The 19638-nt window shown below is 39.4% G+C and overlaps 1 protein-coding gene across 2 annotated transcripts in view; it reads right to left on the bottom strand.

The window, feature by feature from the left end:
- The window catches only part of Dthd1 (death domain containing 1), a 79758-nt gene that overhangs the window by 30186 nt on the left and 29934 nt on the right, over positions 1 to 19638 (bottom strand). For both annotated transcript variants that reach the window (XM_042286009.1, XM_076546322.1), the window contains one exon: positions 18188 to 18426. In XM_042286009.1, coding sequence (XP_042141943.1) covers positions 18188 to 18426 — 239 coding nt within the window. The remainder of the gene's footprint in view (positions 1 to 18187; positions 18427 to 19638) is intronic.

Raw genomic sequence — 19638 nt, 5'->3', positions numbered from 1 at the left:
TCTCAGAAAATGGAAAGATCTTCCATGCTCATGGATAGGCAGGGTTAACATAGTAAAAATGGCAATCTTACCAAAAGCAATTTACAGATTCAATGCAATCCCCATCAAAATACCAACACAATTCTTCACAGATCTGGAAAGAACAATACTCAACTTCATATGGAAAAACAAAAAACCCAGGATAGCTAAAAGAAACCTGTACAATAAAACAACTTCTGGAGGCATCACAATCCCCGACTTCAAGCTCTACTATAGAGCTACAGTAATAAAAACAGCCTGGTATTGGCATAAAAACCGACATGTGGACCAATGGAATCGAATTGAAGACCCTGACATTAACCCACACACCTATGGACATATAATTTTTGACAAAGAAGCCAAAAGTGTACAATGGAAAAAAGAAAGCATCTTCAACAAATGGTGCTGGCATAACTGGATATCAGCGTGTAGAAGGCTGCAAATAGATCCATATCTGTCACTGTGCACAAAACTTAAGTCCAAGTGGATCAAAGACCTCAACATAAATCCAGCTACTCTGAACCTGCTAGAAGAAAAAGTAGGAAATAGTCTTGAACGCCTTGGCATAGGAGATCACTTCCTAAATATAACACCAGTAGCGCAGACACTGAGACAAACAATCAATCAATGGGACCTCTTGAAACTGAGAAGCTTTTGTAGAGCAAAGGATACGGTCAACAAGGCAAAGCGACAGCCTACAGAATGGGAAAAGATCTTCACCAACCCCACATCTGACAGAGGACTGATATCCAGAATATATAAGGAACTCAAGAAATTAGACATCAAAAGGACCAACAGTCCAAATGAGAAATGGGCTTTAGAACTAAACAGAGAATTCTCAACAGAGGAATCCCAAATGGCTGAAAGACATTTAAGGAATTGCTCAACTTCCCTAATCATCAGGGAAATGCAAATCAAGACAACTCTGAGATACCACCTTACGCCTGTCAGAGTGGCTAAGATCAAAAACACTGAAGACACTTTATGCTGGAGAGGATGTGGAACTAGGGGAACTCTCCTCCACTGCTGGTGGGAATGCAAGCTTGTACAACCACTTTGGAAATCAATATGGCGCTTTCTTAGAAAATTGGGAATCAATCTCCCCCAAGATCCAGCTATACCACTCCTGGGCATATACCCAAGAAATGCTCAATCATACCACAAGAGCACTTGCTCAGCTATGTTCATATCAGCATTGTTTGTAATAGCCAAAACCTGGAAACAACCTAGATGCCCTTCAACTGAAGAATGGATAAATAAATTGTGGCACATATACACAATGGAATACTACTCAGCAGAGAAAAACAACGACATCACACGGTTTGCAGGCAAATGGATGGATCTAGAAAAAATCATCCTGAGTGAGGTAACCCAGACTCAGAAAGACAAATATGGTATGTACTCACTCATAGGAAGATGCTAGATGTGGAACAAGGATGACTAGACTGCTACTCACATCACCAGTGAGGCTACCTGGAAAACGGGACCCCAAAAAAAGACACGGAGAAATGGACAAGATCTACATGAATAGCCTGGTCATGAGTGGGAACAATGAAGGGCGACAGTCGAGGGAAAGAGTGGGAGATCCTAGCTGGATCAAGAAAAGAGAGGGAGAACAAGGAATAGGAGACCATGGTAAATGAAGACCACATGAGAAGGTGAGAAGGGGAGGAAGCAGAGAGCTAGGGAGGCCCACGGAGATCCACAAAGATACCCCCTCAAAAGACTGCTGGCAATGGTCGCGAGACGGCAGGAACTGACCTACTCTGGTGATGGGATGGCCAGACACCCAAATAGTGGTGCCATAAACCCCATCCAAGGACTGAGGAATCTGAAGGCAGACATCCACGGCTGGGCCCCTGGTGGAGCACTGGGAGTCTAATTAGTGAGTAAGAAGAGGATTTATATGAGCGAGAATTGTTGAAGCCAAGGTTGGATAAAGCACCGGGACAAATAACCAAATGAATGGAAGCACAGGATCTATGAACCAAAGGCTGAGGGGCCCCCAACTGGATCAGGCCACCTGAACGGGTGAGACAGTCAGTTGGCTTGATCTGTTTGGGAGGCAGCTGTGCATTGGTGCCAGGTCCTGGGCTCGTTGCATGAGTTGGCTGTTTGAATCCTGGGACTTATGCAGGGACACTTGGCTCGGTCTGGGAGGGGGGAATGGACCTGCCTGGACTGAGTCTACCAGGTCAACCCCGGTCCTCGGGGGAGACCTTGATCTGGAGGAGGTGGGAATGGGGGGTGGGCTGGGGGGAGGGGTGGGCGAGAGGGGGAGAACAGGGGATTCTGTGGCTATTATGTTGAACTGAATGGTGTTGTAAAATAATAATAATAATAATAATAAAAAAACCAAAAAAAAAACATCATTAGTTAGTCTGAAATAGAACAATATGAGTCTTATATTGATAACCCTGGCTTCAGGGTTTCTCATTTGTTATTATTGAACAAATGAGAAAAGCAAAAGATATGCTATATGAGTTAATGAAACACTTCACACACACCAGAACTACATAAATATTCATGCTTGTTAATATGAGTTTTTAAAACTACCCAGAATTCCAAGTTGCTCCTGCAAAAAGCAAATCCCTTTGACCCACAAATGCAACTACATGGAAGGTGGTATTTATTTTTTATAAAGCTGCTCAAGAAAACAAAGAGAGAAGCCATTACTCTCAACAACTTTTTCTGAAGGCTCCACTTCAAGATTATACTCCTGATAGGTTTTGTCATAAGATCCACCAAGGTGACTAAATTCTGAGAATAATTATTTCTAGGTTATTCTAAATGATCTTTGAGTTCCTGTTTGTTTTGTCTTTGGTGGGCTTACAGCTAGGAATAGACTTTCTAACAACACCAGTGACATAAAAGTTACCAGAAAGGTCTGGACATTCACAAACATAGTCCTAGGTCTTATACAGCCTAAGAAATCCCAGCAATAACCAAGGCTTGAGAGGCTTTTGCTAATTGTTAGCTGAGTAGAAAACAGGTTGAAGTTTTGTCAGTTATTAAGACACACTTCAGTTGTTCATGATTGCTATTAGTATGCATTCATTTGTTAATCAGTGAATTCAGCAAAATGTTATTGAAAGCATCTGAGGAGAGAATATTAAATTGAATGAGGTCCTCTAGCTCCAATAAACTTAGTCATGCAAGGTGAAATAGGGTGTCATGATCAGGTTGGCTGATGGTGGAGTCAGACCAATTTGGTCTATTGTTCTACTAAACTTGATGTACTACTTCTCCTGAGGGGAAAATTTCTCTGTCATTCTATGTCTTCAACAATGTACTTTTTCAGAAAATCATGTAACATGAGTATATTTTTTATCAAATTTCTATTAGAGTACAGAAATTAATAGCACTAATTATTCTATATAAATAAAAACTGTAGTGGACCATACATTAGTAAATGTGCAAATACATTGGTTACAGTGACTGTTCAGCACCTATAACCAAATTTCCTTATTGTTGTTTAGTAAATGTAAAGGTTTCTCTAAGGAGGTGACAACAGAGCCAAGTGCAAGGGTCATTACTGATATAAGAACTTATGTTAAGAGACACCGAAGTGGTCATGATTATGAGTCAAAGAAATGGAACAAAAGATGCTACTCAGGGCACGCTATCATGAAAAGGCTGTGGGGGTAAAAGGATGGGAGTTGTGAAGGGTATTCTATGCCAAGATGACCCATGGATACCCACTGCCTATTGAAGAGTCTTAGTAATAATAAAAGTCAATGGTTTTTTAGAAAGCCCATGCTTTTCAGTTATATGAAAGCTGGCCTTGAGTAAAAAAAGGCACGGATCACAGGCCCTCAAAGGAAAAACAGTTCTAATGGGTCTGTACTAAGAAGAATAGAAATAACTGCAAATCTGATTAACACTTCCAAAGTAAGTCACTAATACACTGCAATGATCATAAGACAACAGGTCACACCAGTTGCCAAAAGCCTCTTCCCACAGCTTCCTCTCTTCACCACTGCACTTCTGTTTCCTAGCTCCACCCATATCCACAAGCCCAGTTGACTCCATCCCTAAACCTTGGTGTCTTTCTTCTCTTATCAACATCACCATCTCATCATGAATTACTTAACTGTCTCTTTGATTTACTGATAGTAACTCATCTCCTGAATATATTTCCATCTATTATAATGACACTACAAACAAATTTTAATCATTTTACTCTCCTGGTTAAACTTTTTCAGTGGCTTGCTATTAATTCCTCTACAATTAAATTCCTATAAAATTAAATTTAGTTATGAACCAGAAACCTGGGATTTGTTTACTATGTATTACATACTGTCTGTCTGAGTAGATCTTTAACTGCACATGTTCTCTATGTCATAAAGTCCATCACATCCTCCTGATAAATTAGATATTCATGTCACCCAAACAAGGAATCCAAATCCCTCCATCATCGTTCCTCAGTTGATTTCAATATGAAGTTTCCACATCTCCCACTCAAGCCTCAAAGAAGGACTGATTATACGTTCTTGAAATACACCTGTTCTTTCCCATTTTGAAGTTTCTGTTCAGACTCTAAAGTTTCTGTTCACTGCTATGGGATGTCACTCAACTTCCAACTACAGTTTACTGCATCAACAAAGCCACTCAACAGAGTGGGTGACAACTCACAAAGCTGAGAACCTGGAGAACACTGCACAGCCTGCAGACAGCTAAACAGGTTGGAGTGTCTTTTCCAAGAGCCTCACTTGGTCCAAACTTCTAGGCAGCTCGGCTGGTTTCGGCTTCTTCCAGGAATCTGGTCTGGTATTAGAGGCTGCTTGCAGGTTTGCTCATCTGAGAGTCTTCTTTGCAGCCCAGCTTCCTCCTCTGACGGGGACTCTCAGCTTTTATTGGTTATTCTGGCAGGGAGGGGCCTAGTGAATCTTGTCAGTTTTAGGGACTTCTTGAAGACATTACAAGTTGTTTACTTTCCTGCTTAAAGAGCTTCCCTGCAGGGTGAAATGTTTCAGTCTCCAAAGAAACTGTTACATAATAACACATAAGAATTAGCACCTCTCTGAAACACTCTATCTCAGCCATAGAGGGCAGTTTATCATAAATTCTTATCCTTGGATTTTGTTGTATTGTTGTACTTGGTTGCTATTTATCTCATATATGGGGAGGTATAGCTAAGACTAGGGTCCTTGGAGGAGTTGTATAGAAAGCTACTACAGCTTCTTAAAATATATACATATATGAAAGGAACCTTGTGGTGATATTGTGTTCCCCAAAATATTGTGTACCCTAATAAACTTATCTGGGGTCAGAGAACAGAATAGCCACTAGATATAGAGGCCACAAAATGGTGGCACACACACCTTTAATCCTAGCATTCCAGAGTCAGAGATCTGTCTGGAGCTCTGTGAGTTCAAAGCCACACTTGCAACAGCCAGGCGTGGTAACAAGAGCCTTTAATCCCAGGAAGTGATGGCGCCTACACATTTCATTGAACACAGAGAAGTTGACCCACTGCCTATCTAGAGCCTTCAGCTCTGCTGACCAGTGCTCTTGGTACTGGAGGGTACTCTGCATGAGACCACAGGAGAAAGATAAACACAAACCCAACAATAAACCTGTAATCTACAATGGCAACCTACCTGGAAGATAGACTGGTGTAATAGTGGCTCAGAAGCTGGGGGAGTATCCAGCCACTATCTAATCGAATTTAAAGCCCATTCCATGAGATAGAACTCACACTGGACACTGCTTGGGTGGCCAAGAACCTGAGACTAGATAGGCCAGGGACCTAAGGGGAAACCAAATAATACTGTTCTGATGAAGGAATGTAACAATATAATGACTCATAAGCGCATTCTGCTATATTCACAGATCAATGTCTAACTTAGCTATCACCAGAGAAGCCTCCTCCTGCAGTAGATGGGAACAAATACAGAGACCCACAATGGGACAATGTGCAAAGAGTAGGAAGCCTTGGAATACTCAGTTCTAAATGGGATGTCTTCATCAAATCCCTCCCCTCAGGGCTCAGAGAACCCTGTGAAAGGGGAGGCCAAAACCAGGTAGGGGTCAGTAGGGATGGATTGACATCAAGGAAAGAAGGACCAGACTGTTGCTGGATACAACAGGGCTGGTGCACACACGAACTCACAAGAGACTGTGGTAGCACACACAGGGCCTGGTCAAGTATAAGGCAGATGGGACCCCAGTGCTGAGAGGGGAAGTGGACATGACCTCGATCCCTAACCCCAGAAGCTATCACCAGTTGCTTACTGATTGTGAAGGAGAAATCAATTTTCTCCAATAGATATATAAGCCTCATTGAAGGGCAGGCCCAATATCCAGCAGGAGAAGGCCAACACGGCTGAGCTCCATGGTATTTATGGAGGTTTTGTTTTGATTTTAATCTCATAATGCTGTGTCTGGTTCCCCCCCTCCATGTCTTTTGCTTATATATTATGGTTTCTAGTTTTGCTGTTATGAGATTTCTGTGCATGAAACTTTGTGGCTTTTCCTTTGGTTTTTGTTTTCTCTGTTTGTTTTGTCCTATCCTGGTTTGTCTGTTTTTTGTTTTATCTTATTTTATTTTTCAAGATGTCTCTTTGTTTTCTAATCAGAGAAAACCAGAAAGAGAGTGGATTTAGGTGAATGGAGAGGTGGGGAGGACCTGGTAGCAGCTGAGAGAAGTGAACCATAATCATAATACATTGCATGAAAAATACATATTTTTTTTTAAATTTAAAAAAAGTTTGATGCTTTATTTCATAAACTAAACTTGAAATTTTCTTAATCCAGGTCGCTGATCTTCATTATCAGAATATTTTAGTGCTATAATATATCTTGTTTGTACTAAGATGTTATGATTTGCTGTTTTTTTGTCTGGCATGTCTAAAGAAAAGAAACAAAGCTAGGTGAGAATCAAAAGGAAGACAGACAACTGGCTAAATTGATAAACACCATTTTTACTCATTAAACACAGTCATTTAAGATCCAGGAAAATGCAGTGCCCAATTCCTGACTTGTTATTCAGGCTTCTGATCAGAGAAATTTGTGTGATAGGAGAGAGGAGAATGAAAGGTAGAAGGGAAAAAAGAAGGAAAAGAAAAAGGGAAAAGATCGAGAGCAGGGTGTGGGAAGAAGGGAGGGAAATCTCTCCTGATGACATAGGTGGGCAAAGCATTGCTCATCTCTCTCCCTAGTGGCCAATGCACAACTGTGTCTGTCTCTGAGGATCACACTGGTGGGTGCCAGGCAAGCAGGACCACAGGGAGCTGTCAAGGGCAGTTAGAACTAAGATCAAGAGGTCAAGTTTAGTTTACAGCTAAAACAACAACACATTTTTCTTTTTATTTATTTACTTTGTTATTATATTTTCCATTATTTAAAATAATTGATCTTATTCTTACCCACCCCTGAGTCCCACCAAATCCTTACCTACCCAACATTAAGTTCTTTCTCAAAAAAGAAACAAAAACTCAATGCAACAAAACAAAATCCCCAAAACCAAGAAAGCAAAATAAAACCATACTCAAAAAGAGAAAACAAAAGCAAACAAAAAAGTCCACAAACTATAACCATATAAAAGCGCGTGCACACACATCAACTGTGGCATCCATTATATGTTAGTGAACCACTCCTGAACATGAAGTCTGTCCTAGAGTGGTTGATATACCCAGTGGCATTCTATTGAAGAAAGCTGATTTTCTTTTCTTTTTTTTTAAGATTTATTTATTTATTATGTACACAGAAGAGGGAGCCAGATCTCATTACAGATGGTTGTGAGCCACAATGTGGGTGCTGGGAATTGAACTCAGGACCTCTGGAAGAACAGTCGGTGCTCTTAACCTCTGAGCCACCTCTCCAACCCCCGAAAGCTGATTTTCACAGAAGATATAACTGAAAGTTCAGTTTTTAACTTTTTCCCTAGTGGTTAGGTTTTCATTTATTCATTTTTTAAAATGACAAAATAAAATACAATAAGATAAAACAAAAACTATCATATTGATGTTGGACAAGACAAAGCAGTAGAGAGGAAAGACTCCAAGAGGAGACACAAGAATCAGAGACCCACTGGTTCACTCAATCATCAGGAATTCCATAAAAATATTAAACTGGAAGGCATAACATATGCACCAAGGACCTGGTGCTGGCCCATGCAGGCCCAATGCATGCCTCTTCAGTCTCTGTCAGTTCATATGAGCTTTGCTCATGCTGATTTAGAGGGCCTTGTTTTCTTGGTGTCCTCCATCCCCTCTGGCTATCACAATCTTTCTGTCTCCTCTTCTGCAGGGCTCCCCGGGCTTTGGGGGGGGGGTTGATGGAGACATCCAATTTAGGACTGAGTGTTCCAAGATATCTCATTCTCTGAATAATTTAGCATAATGTTTCAATTTATCAAGATCTTAGTGAATTTATTCTCTGACTGATAAAGGGTGGAGCATAAAGCAATAGACATGTTGCTGAAATTGCCTCTACTATAGGAAATATGGAATTAAGTTATAGGAAATTCTAAAACTCCCTTAAGTTCAATGTTTCTACCAAAACCAATTTACTCTGGTTTTTCTGATAGTGTTTAAAGTATATATATACATGTTTTCCTAACGTATTTTCTTTTGAGCTAGAAACAGACTGATAAATTCCACTTTTTAAAACAGTATTTTTATTTATCCTGAAAAACTTGCACATATATACAGTGTTTCTTAATCATATCTATATCCCCATACCTTACTCCTATAACTTTTCCCTGGTCTCCTAGCACATGTGACTCCCAACTATTTTTATTTATAGCTCACTGAGTGCTGTTAGTGCTACCCATATATGCTGTTCATACGTTACTTATTAACCCTAATACAATTTTATAAAATAACTACATCTGAAAATTGTAAGCAAAACTAAGGTACCTGTGACCATAAACATTTCTCCAACTCCAGAATCCACTAATTGATTTAGTTAAGATTACTTTAGCGGTTCATGTTCTTAGGGGAAAAAAAAATGCAGTGTTAGAATCATCCTTGGCAGGGTTGGGAGAATGCAATGAAAGTCCAAAATCAAGAGAAAGTGACACTACTGACGAACTAACTCATGCAGTAGGACCTACACACTTCCTTTAACACGGTGGTGGGAGAGGAAATGCTGACACTTTATCTCTCAGAGTTTTTTGTTTTTATTTTATTTTTTTTGTTTGTTGTTGTTACTGTTTGTTTTTTGTTGTGAAGGAAGTTCTATCTCAGTAGGACTTGGGTCAGTGTTGCTTATGTAAGCACGTCATTGAGGTATTGCTGGGAACTCCAGCCTCCCAGAGACTTCAGCCAAGGGATTAAAGCCCCTCCCGCATTCAAGCAAAACCACCCAACAGGTGGGAGAAGTACAAGGCAGTCACAGCCCAAGCTGACGAACAAAGTCACCAAATGTCATAGAGCCAGCCATCTGGGGGATTTCAGAAGCACATGTTCTGGCACCAAACATTCTAACCACTTCCTTCCACCCCAAATCTCTTCATTTATTTTTTTTTTCCAAAGGTGCTTTCTTTCTGCCAGCATACAAATGAATGTAATATCAACAGAATGTTCTTGAGCATCTCTGAAAAAGAACTGTTTAGGGCACAACTGAGAAATGATTTATAGGCAAACTATTTTTTTTTTTTTTGTGGCCACATATTTTCACACATATTCCTGACATGGCCGGTTTCAGAAGTGCATCTGATAACCGAGTACCACAAAGAAACTCTGATCCTTTTTGCAGACCTTTTCCCACTTCGTAGCCACCATTACACACCACCCCTGATGTTACTCCTTCAAGGCATCACAGAGTCTAGTCATCTTCTGTTTTCCTTACCCTACCTGATGTTCTCCTAGAAATGTAGGTAGAGAGGCTTCTTGTCGTGTGTTCTTCCTCAGCCCAGAAGTTAACTCACTGTTGTCCTACTTTAACACGCATGCCACCAATTTTGTTTATCCTCTGATGCTAATTTGTCTCCTTCCTTGATGTTTCTCATTTTCTCCTCTCATGTTTTATTATCTATACTATAGCTGTATTGATTAATGCATTCATGCAACCAGAATTTGTTTAACATGTGGTCTATACCAAACATTGCTCTACATCTGCACCAGTAGATAATGAAGGAACAGAACAAAGCTTTCTGCAGTCATGGAGCTTACCTACATTTTTGCTGTGTGTAGGTCCTTGTGCCTGCAACATACCTAACGCACCAACATACCTAACGCACGAGGCTTCAGTGCTTTAGAGGGAAACAAAGTTAAGGCAGGTTTACAGATACACTAGAGTGTTGGATTAAGAGAATAGAAGTACATCACTTATTAAATAGATTCAGATGAGGCTTTAGAGAGAATGTGAAATTTGACCGAACAATGAAGTTTGAGGTATTGGCATATAGGTCGTCATTCGGAGGACCATTCAGGTCAGAGCAATCACTAACACAGAGATTTCCATCAGAAGACTATGTGGTGTGCTCCGGAAGCAGGGACAGGATAGCTGTGGGGTTGGAGCTGAACAAGTGAAGAGGACGGGATACAAGGATCTGGACCCAGTGGGCCTGTAGGTCACACAGAGACTTGTGCAGTAGCCGTCCCTTATGAGTGGTTTGTATTTTCTGAACTCAGTATCCTTCAGCCTCCAGGATAACGTGGTCAATTATGGTTGAAAGTATTAAACAGGAATTTCCAGAAAAAAATCCATAAATCTTAAGGAATTTATGTTATAGTAAATTATCAATTGTTCCATTTTATTATTAGTTGTGCTTATTAATATCTTACTCTGTGTAATTTATAACTAAACTTTGTCATATATATATACATATATATATTCTTTTAGGTTTCAATAATTTTCAGCATCCACTGGAATCTTTGTATATATTTTGTATATATTTCGTGCACATGAGTGGAGCCCTTGCTCGGAGGGAAACCAGAGTCATCGCAGGGTTTGAAGCAGACATGTGATCTGAATGATGTTTTTAAAGATACCTCTGTCCTCAAAACAAAAGTGGACCACAGAGAGGCTAGGGAAGGTTTAGAATGTGGTCGTTGTGCTTTCATTGCCATCTTAGGGGAATCTGGGATTGCCTGGGAGACATGCCTCTGGTGTCTGGGAGAGTGTGTACATTGAAGGTAGACCCAGAAGGGGAGACTCACTCTGAATGTGGGCTGCAAAATCCCCTGCGATAGGGGGAGCAGACCGAATGAAAAGGTAAAAAGGAGAAAGGAAGTCGAACCCCAGCATTTGTTTCTCTATGACTCCCGAAGCACGTCAATGTGAGACAACCCCCACCCCCAGTGCTGCACCTGTGAGGCACTCCTGTCACCATGTCTTCCTGTCACAGGGGACCCTCCCCTCCAACTGGGAACCAGAACAAATCTTCTTGACTTGCTTCCCATCATGTATGTGGTCACAGTGACAAGAAAAGTGAATATTATACTATCTATACAGGAGCACTATTGTATGTTAGGTCCTTGGCGTACAAAACATGGTTTTTGAATGAATTAATATATGAATGAGCAAAATGTGGAAGTTGAAGGATGTAAGGTACTCTTAAAAGCAGGAAGTAAACAGAATTTACAAAGGATCTTCACTTTCCGAGGAGCCTCACAGGACATTAACATTATACCTTGTGATTACTTGTGTGCAAATATGTGTGACTATATACACACACAACACATCATGACCATCTGTTGATACACCAGGTCTTTGAGATGCTTGTTTTTCAAATATTCTTGAAGTCTTGAACTTACAGGTATAAAATACCTTCAAATTGTATTTACTCTGTAGCAATCACTTAGCTCTTTAGACCTTTCCAAGGTACTAGGGTGGAGCTGTTTGTGGTGGCTGTTAAATGTTAGTATCTTTTAAAAGGGGAAAAGGTATTCAACCTGCTTGTTCTAAGTGGTGTTTAACATTATAGCTTCTGCTATTTGAGGAAATTAAGCCACAGCATTTATTCTGTTAAAAGTATTTTCTGTTTGCCTTCTGTGGGTACTTCTATTTACTGAAAAGTAACGCATGTTAATGCTGCTTGGCTGAGTTGGAGTTTTTTTTTTTTATTCCAAATTTTGAGGAAGTAGTCTGTTCTCACAAAACAAAGGTCATGGTTTCAATTCCTGTTTAGGTTTACATTAGTTATAAAAGAGGAGAAAAGCTTCCTCAGCCACAGATATTTTCTCAGCCCCGGGGAACTTATTTGTAGAGGCTTTGTATAAAAGTTATGGCCAAGAGTGTGAATCTGGAAAGCCCTGTACAAACCCATCTGGGAGGAAAGGAAAGTACAGATGGCATATTGATAGTCAATTAGCCTACGAAAAGCAGCAGATATTTAAGACATTTTATATTTAAAGCGATGATGTAGTTTCAAGATGATAACTTTCAAGGTTGGACAATTTTAAGACTAGTAGAAATGACCTCATTGATCTAGTCATTCATAAACATTCTCTGAACTTGTGTGATCTATCAGATGCATGGCAGAGTTAGCAGAAAAACCTGTAAGTCTGTACTGTCAATCATGCCTGACCAGCTAGAGAAACAAATCCCTCAAAGAGAGATCTCTTCTCCTGAATGTGACCAAAAGAAGAGAGGGAGGCAAGAAAGAGAGAAGGAAAGATGAGGGGATAAGAGGGAAGGAGGAAAGGAGGGAGGGAGGGAGGGAGGAAGGGTGGGAGGGAAATTCAGAAATATTCAGAAGGCAGTTTCACAACATGCTTATTTTGGGAAACATTAGTACAGTTGGATGGTGTCTGTTCTAGCCCTGTGCTTTTGATCAGCTTTATAGTACCAGGTCTGTGTTCCTTCCTGTAGAGTGGGCTTCACATCCAATTACAGAGCAGCTGGTTGATTTTCTCCAAAATAGTAGGGGCAGTGGCACTATTGAACCAGTAGGCATCTTGCCTGGCAGGTCAGTATTATAGCAAACATAGTCTATAGCTGAGTGAAGCCATTGATGAGTTTACTTTTCTAGCAACTTGAAGAGCATCTTCCAGTACTATGAATGCTAAGAGAGAGAGAGAGAGAGAGAGAGAGAGAGAGAGAGAGAGAGAGAGAGAGAGAGAGAGAGACCCCAGCTCAGTTCCATCTTGATTTCTGTGTCCTATAACCAAAGTATGTAGTATCTTCAGGATAAGGTTTTATCACAATGTCCTGGTGGGAAACCAAGAGCAATGACCACAGGCTGTATTGTTTTGGAGCCTCTGAGTCCTTCCTGGCCAACAACTCATAGGGAGAAATTCCACATCTGATTCGGAATTTGCTTAAAAGCCTGTGGCTTCCTAGAACAGAATTAGCCATCCATAAAGGAAAAGGTATCTCCATTCCAAACTTTTTTTTAAACTTATTTTTCAATTATATAAAGCAAAGTCACAGGGCTTTACACACATTGACATGTGTTTTTACCTTTTGGTAGCCCTCCAAACCCCACCATTTCCCCAATCATATTTAAGTTTTTCATGCTGGAGCAGCACATACTTTGCTACTTATTATTTATTTTATATTTATTATTCCCCTGCCTTAGTGCTTCCCTCCCAGTGGTTCTTTCTTGTCTCCTAGTAAATAATTATATTTATACTCACAACCAGTTCTACATTCAGCATGGAGCACATATATGGATTTTTGAAGAGGTTGGCAATTAATGCAGAGACTCATATTTGTTCAAAATGCTGAGAATAAGTGACAATGCTCAGTCTTAAACAAGACATTTGCACACTTGCACGCTTGCGCACACACACACACACACACACACACACACACACACACACACACAGAAACCTGAAGGCCTAGAGCATATTGCAGAAGAAAGGTCAAAAAGAATTTAAGAGACAGAGGATGGGGAAGAGTATCATGTATTGCTGCCACCCAGATCTGACATTGCTCTTGCAAGCATAAGCAGTAGCTATGGAAACCTTCACGAGATTGGGCTCTCCAGATTCCCGCCAGGGATACAGGAGATGCTCATGAGGCCTAGTCCCTTCCTGAAGAGCTAATGACTGTTAACAGCTGCTAGAGGAGCATGTATCATTTTCTCTAATGGTATAGCCACTAGGGGACTAAGTGGAAAAAAGAAGACAGCAATTGGAGGAAAAGGAAGGGGGTAGCATGGAATAATGGGGAGTATGAAAATAAAAATAAGTGGTTTATATATATAAAACAGAATTAAAAAAGAATTTACACTTCTATTTAAAACAGACATATATTTGCACATATAACATACATAAGCAGATAGATATACAATGTATCTGTATTGGAATCTCTGAGGGCTTGGTAGTGACTTAATAAAATGTCTAAAAGATCCCCATGAAGGCAATAAAGACAGTAAGGGTGAAAAGTGTTTGTATGTAGAGAAACAATAAGCAGGGCATTATAATGAAATGTGGCAACTACAACAACCGATGAAGTACAGAATCTTGTAGCTCCACATATCAGGAACACCCACAGCTTCCTGGGAGAGGTCACACTGAGGCAGAGGTTAAGAGGTGGCCAACAGGAGCAGGCAACTGGGTGAGAAGTGTGTGTCAGAACCAGAGCAGGAAAAGAGCTCGTGACACATTTATGGTGATCACTTACAAACTTTCACAGGGAAAATCTATGTACACTCCTAAATTAGCTACCTTGGCTAATTATTTCAAGAATCATACAGAGGAAATACAGATAACTGAAAGTTCAATTGATGCCACATGTTTGAATTGAAGCTCCCTTTTCTGTACATAAGCTCTCTCTTCCTGACTCTTTCTACTAGAAAGTCCTATGGAGCTTGGCTTTGTCTCTCTCTGATCAGGCCACAGCTGCAGAATACAACACAGCTCTTCGGAAGAAACACGCTCAATTAAGCAGCCCGGAGAGCAGCCCTCATGGGTATTCTGCACTCCAAATCTTTATGTGTTCATGCAGAACAGCTCCTCAGTCTGACAGGCAAGGGCTCGTACAATGAAGCTCTAAAATACCAATCTGAGAAAGTCTGAGTGTCCCATCCAGGCCGGAGTTGTGATCCTCAGGGAAGTTAATGAGGGCTGTATGGGAAGCTCTGACGCGTAGTCACACACATTTAGTACCTGGTCTGAGTCACGCTGTGTTCTCACCATTCAGGACAGGACCCGGCCAGGACAGACTAGGTCTAAATAAACCTAAAGAGGGTATAGGTTAAAAGATGACTAGGAGATGGGGGATGGGGGATTAGGACAGTAAATAGCATGTGGGCAGGGACTTGGATGTTAAAGAGTCGAGTGCAGGAGAACACTCAAATTCGTCCTTTCTGGGCACTCCAAAATAAAGTCTGAGGTGATGGCTATGCTAATGATGACAACTTGATCATTATATGGTATGTATATATTGAAAAGCTCTACATAATAAATTCCTTGGTTATTGCTGATGGTGACTGAACCCAGACCCTCACATGTGCTAAGCACATGCTCTTTACTCCCTTATATCCCAGACAATATGTGAAATTACTCTGTCTATTAGACTCACAGTAGGAGCTGGAGAGACTGTTCAGTGGGCAAAGGAAAGAACCAATTTCTGCAAATTGTTCCCAGACCTCTACCGTGGCATATATATGTTCACAGACACATGGACATATACCACACACACACACACACACACACACACACACACACATACACACATACACACACACAGTGTATATATATAATTTAAATATTAATTCATATATAATTTAAATATTAAATATATAAATTTAAATACAATCTATATAATTCAAATATCAAACACATAAATTTAAATATTAATATTATATAATTCAAATATCAAATACATAAATTTAAATGTTAATTTATATAATTTAAATATCAAACACATAAATTTAAGTATTATCTATATAATTTAAATATTAAATGTATAAATTTAAGTATTAATCTATATAATTTAAATATTAAATATATAAATTTAAGTATTAATCTATATAATTTAAATATTAAATATATAAATTTAAGTGTTAATCTATATAATTCAAATATAAAATATATAAATTTAAATACTATATATAATTTTAAGTATTTAAAAAGTGAAATAAAATTTAAAATATGTAGACTCTTTATTGGAAGGAAATTCTAAATAAACATGGAAACATCAACATTGCTGAAGATGCACAAATGGAAGTGAGTGTTTATTTAGATGGCTATACTGTTCTGAACATACTGCAGTTTCTGCCATCGGTGATTTAACAGCATGTGCCTCCCTGCTCAGCACCCCAGTACCTCCTTCAAACCGCCAAGGAAAAGGTTCATATGGCTCAGTGCTTACTCTTTGTAATGAGGCTTCTCTGCACTACGGCTGCTTTGGTTTGGCTGAAGTCCATGACATGCTATTTGCTAACTTTTTCTAATAGATTGTCTACACTCTTTCTGTTTTCGACTTGTTCCACAACTTTTAGGGAGAATCTGGAAACCTGCAACTCTATCCTGCTTTCTGAGATAAGAATAGAAGTTTTTTCTGCTAAGAGGCAACAACACAGAGGTTGCTGAACACCTGGGGAACAGATTTCCTGAGTTGGAATTCTTCCTCTGCTCTTAACTCTAGGATCCCAGACAACATGACTGGACCTGCTCCGTCTCCACTTCTGGTAACGCAAGAACAATGGCATTGCACCCAAAGATTCTGTGAGGATTTAATGACATGGTGCATGCAAAAGCACTTAAAGGGATTTTTGTATTTTAGAAATTAGGGTAATGGCTTTAATTGAAATGTGAATTTCTGCTAAGATATTTCTATCATCCCAATCAAATGCATTCCATTTTCTTGCTGTAAGCCAGTTTTCCCTTCGTGTCTAGTGGTTAAATTCCCAAGAACAAAAACAGTTTAGAAAAAAAAAATGATGTAATCACCACAAAAGGTCTACTGTTTTCAGCTTCCAGAGATGCTATTTTCAACTTCTGAACAACTATTAATGCATTATTTATACCATTATCTAATCAGTTATAACCTTACAATGAAGTTTTATATACATGTTTTACATACTCTCTTAGGTTTCATTTATTTACAAAAGTACTATTCCACAGAAATAGAATTTGAGATGTGTATTTCAATGCAGCAGTTACTTAAGGAAAAACAAAAATGACTTATGGAACATGTTATTCAACCCAATCAAACCAAAATATTACAAAAGTGCCATTTCATCATCATAAACAAATTATGATTCATTTATATTTCCTTACTGGATCTATCTGGCACAGGATGTCTCCTTTGAGATTAGCCATGTGTCACATGTTTGAGGATAGCCATGGTGGACAGTAGCTACCATTATTGACAACACAAATTCTGACTGCATTTTATTTCTATAACTCTGTATTTATGAGAACACGTAGGAGAGCAATCTCTTTCAGAGGTACAGTTAATATTTGTTAATTGAGGGCTGTACAAAGACTGGCTGTGATGGTTCACACCTGTAATCCTAGCACTCAGAATTTAAGCAAGGAGATTTGGAGTTCAAGGTCATCCTCAGCTGCATAGTGAGTTTATGTGTGGTCTGAGCTACATGACACCTAAAAAAATGTCCAAAACCTGTATATGGAAAACATGTTCTGAGATTCAAAACACAAAAGGTAAAAACAGAAAAAGGCTTTCTTTAAAAGTAAGAAATATCTTTTTGCAAGACAGTGATAACATGATTTTCTAGCATTATTTTCCATTAAAAATACAAGGTAGTTATACTCATTCATAGAAAAGTAATTACTTATACAATAATAAAATATTTATATGCTTTAGTGTGTTTGACCTTTTGGGAAATAATTTAATCTGACTTTCTGGTTTGTGGCAGGCTATTAGATACAAATAACTTGTAAAGTAAATATGCTGGGATAGTTAATGCTTAGTAAAGTTTTTTTGATGTTAGTCCCATGTTCAGATTGATCTGTCCTTCAAATACACTCTGCAATGCACTCAGTGTTTTCACAAATGGTGTCGCAGTTCCTCAGATGTAGTTATAGAAGATGAATGCACTGTTGCCATGGTCATTAAGAACATGCTGTGAGAAACCAATCTACTTCCATTTCTCGAGTTAGAAAAAACTAACATCAGCAACAGCAGACACCCAATGCACATTCTGTTACTCTAGAGTTGGCCCTACCTAACCCTTCTTTATCAAATTTGGGATTATGTTTATTTTAGCCTTCTATATCCATTTGCTTGCAGAACCGATTGTCATAGGGAATTACAAAGACGCGACAGAAGTTGTTACACAGGAAGGGGCGGGACTTACCTTTGGCAATTTCAACGGTAATTTGCAAACTGGCACCTGGTAAAGATTTTCATGAAGGGATTGATCCAAGTTGGGGACAATCTTCTCTCTGGGTACTTTATAGACCACAATGGTGCCTTTATAATGAGGGCAGCTATAGTTCCCAAATTCATCCACCTCTTTGATGTGGAGTTCTAGCCTGGGTTTTCTTTGCAGGTGAAAGATGAGTTTGTAGTCTTTCCCATAATCCTTCCCATTGCCTGAAGAGGAGATGCATTTGTCACCAAAAAGATAATCGGTTTGCTTTAATTTGGAAAATCCCAATGACCTTTCATTTATCAAATCTAGTTAAAGTGTCTTGCCTACTGTCACGCCTTGTAAGCATAAATCCTAACAGCAATGACAGGTTATAGTAGATTGTTAGGAAGATTTCTCATCTGTAATTGGACCATATATTCTCTGGAAGTTCCTACATGAATAATTTTTACTTTGCTTTTTCCTCTCCATATTTTCTACCAAGAAACATCTGGAAATATTCATGTTTTCCAGTATTTAGAAAGTCATCTTCACTCTCCAAGAATTATCTTTCTCCTTCCTCTGTGCTGTTCCTATTACACCACACACTGCCATGAGCACACATTGGATATTTTAGTTCTGTATTCTCCTGGGACATGTGGATGCTTAAGTGTAAATTACAGTTAAATTAAAGACTATTAAAAGTTCAAATATTGCCGGGCGGTGGTGGTGCACGCCTTTAATCCCAGCACTCTGGAGGCAGAGTCAGGCGGATCTCTGTGAGTTCGAGGCCAGCCTGGACTACCAAGTGAGTCCCAGGAAAGGCGCAAAACTACACAGAGAAACCCTGTCTTGAAAAACCAAAAAAAAAAAAAAAAAAAAAAAAAAATTCAAATATTTGACCTCCTAGATGGCTCAAGAGGTAAAGGTGCTTGCCACAAAGCCTTAATACCTGACTTCAATCCCCATATCCCACATGATAGGAGAGCACAGACCCCTGCAAGTTGTCCTCTCATCTACACACACACACACACACACACACACACACACACACACACACACACACAGAGAGAGAGAGAGAGAGAGAGAGAGAGAGAGAGAGAGAAAGAGAGAATAAATGTTTAAAATGTGTTTAAAAATTCAACTTCTCAGTCACTCTACCCATGTTTACTATGCTCAGTGACTACCACATTAATCACATTGCTTCCTTAGTTTCATTTGTTTGGTTGATTCATTTTGGGTTTTCAAGAAAAAGTCTCTCTGTGTGGCTCTGGCTATCCTGGAAATCACTCTATACACCAGACTGGCCTTGAACTCAGAGATCCACCTGCCTCGGCCTCTGCCTCCCAAGTGTTGAAATTAAAAGTGTGTGACATGATGGCCCAGTTAATGGCTTCTTTAGTACAGAGAACAGAAATAAAATGTTGCCACAATTATGGAAAAAAGACAGTGCTATT

Source organism: Peromyscus maniculatus, chromosome 10 (assembly GCF_049852395.1).
Source record: "Peromyscus maniculatus bairdii isolate BWxNUB_F1_BW_parent chromosome 10, HU_Pman_BW_mat_3.1, whole genome shotgun sequence".
Classification (NCBI taxonomy): Eukaryota; Metazoa; Chordata; class Mammalia; order Rodentia; family Cricetidae; genus Peromyscus; species Peromyscus maniculatus.
The sequence above is the reverse complement of the archived record's forward strand: the minus strand, read 5'-3'. Positions and strand labels throughout refer to the sequence as shown.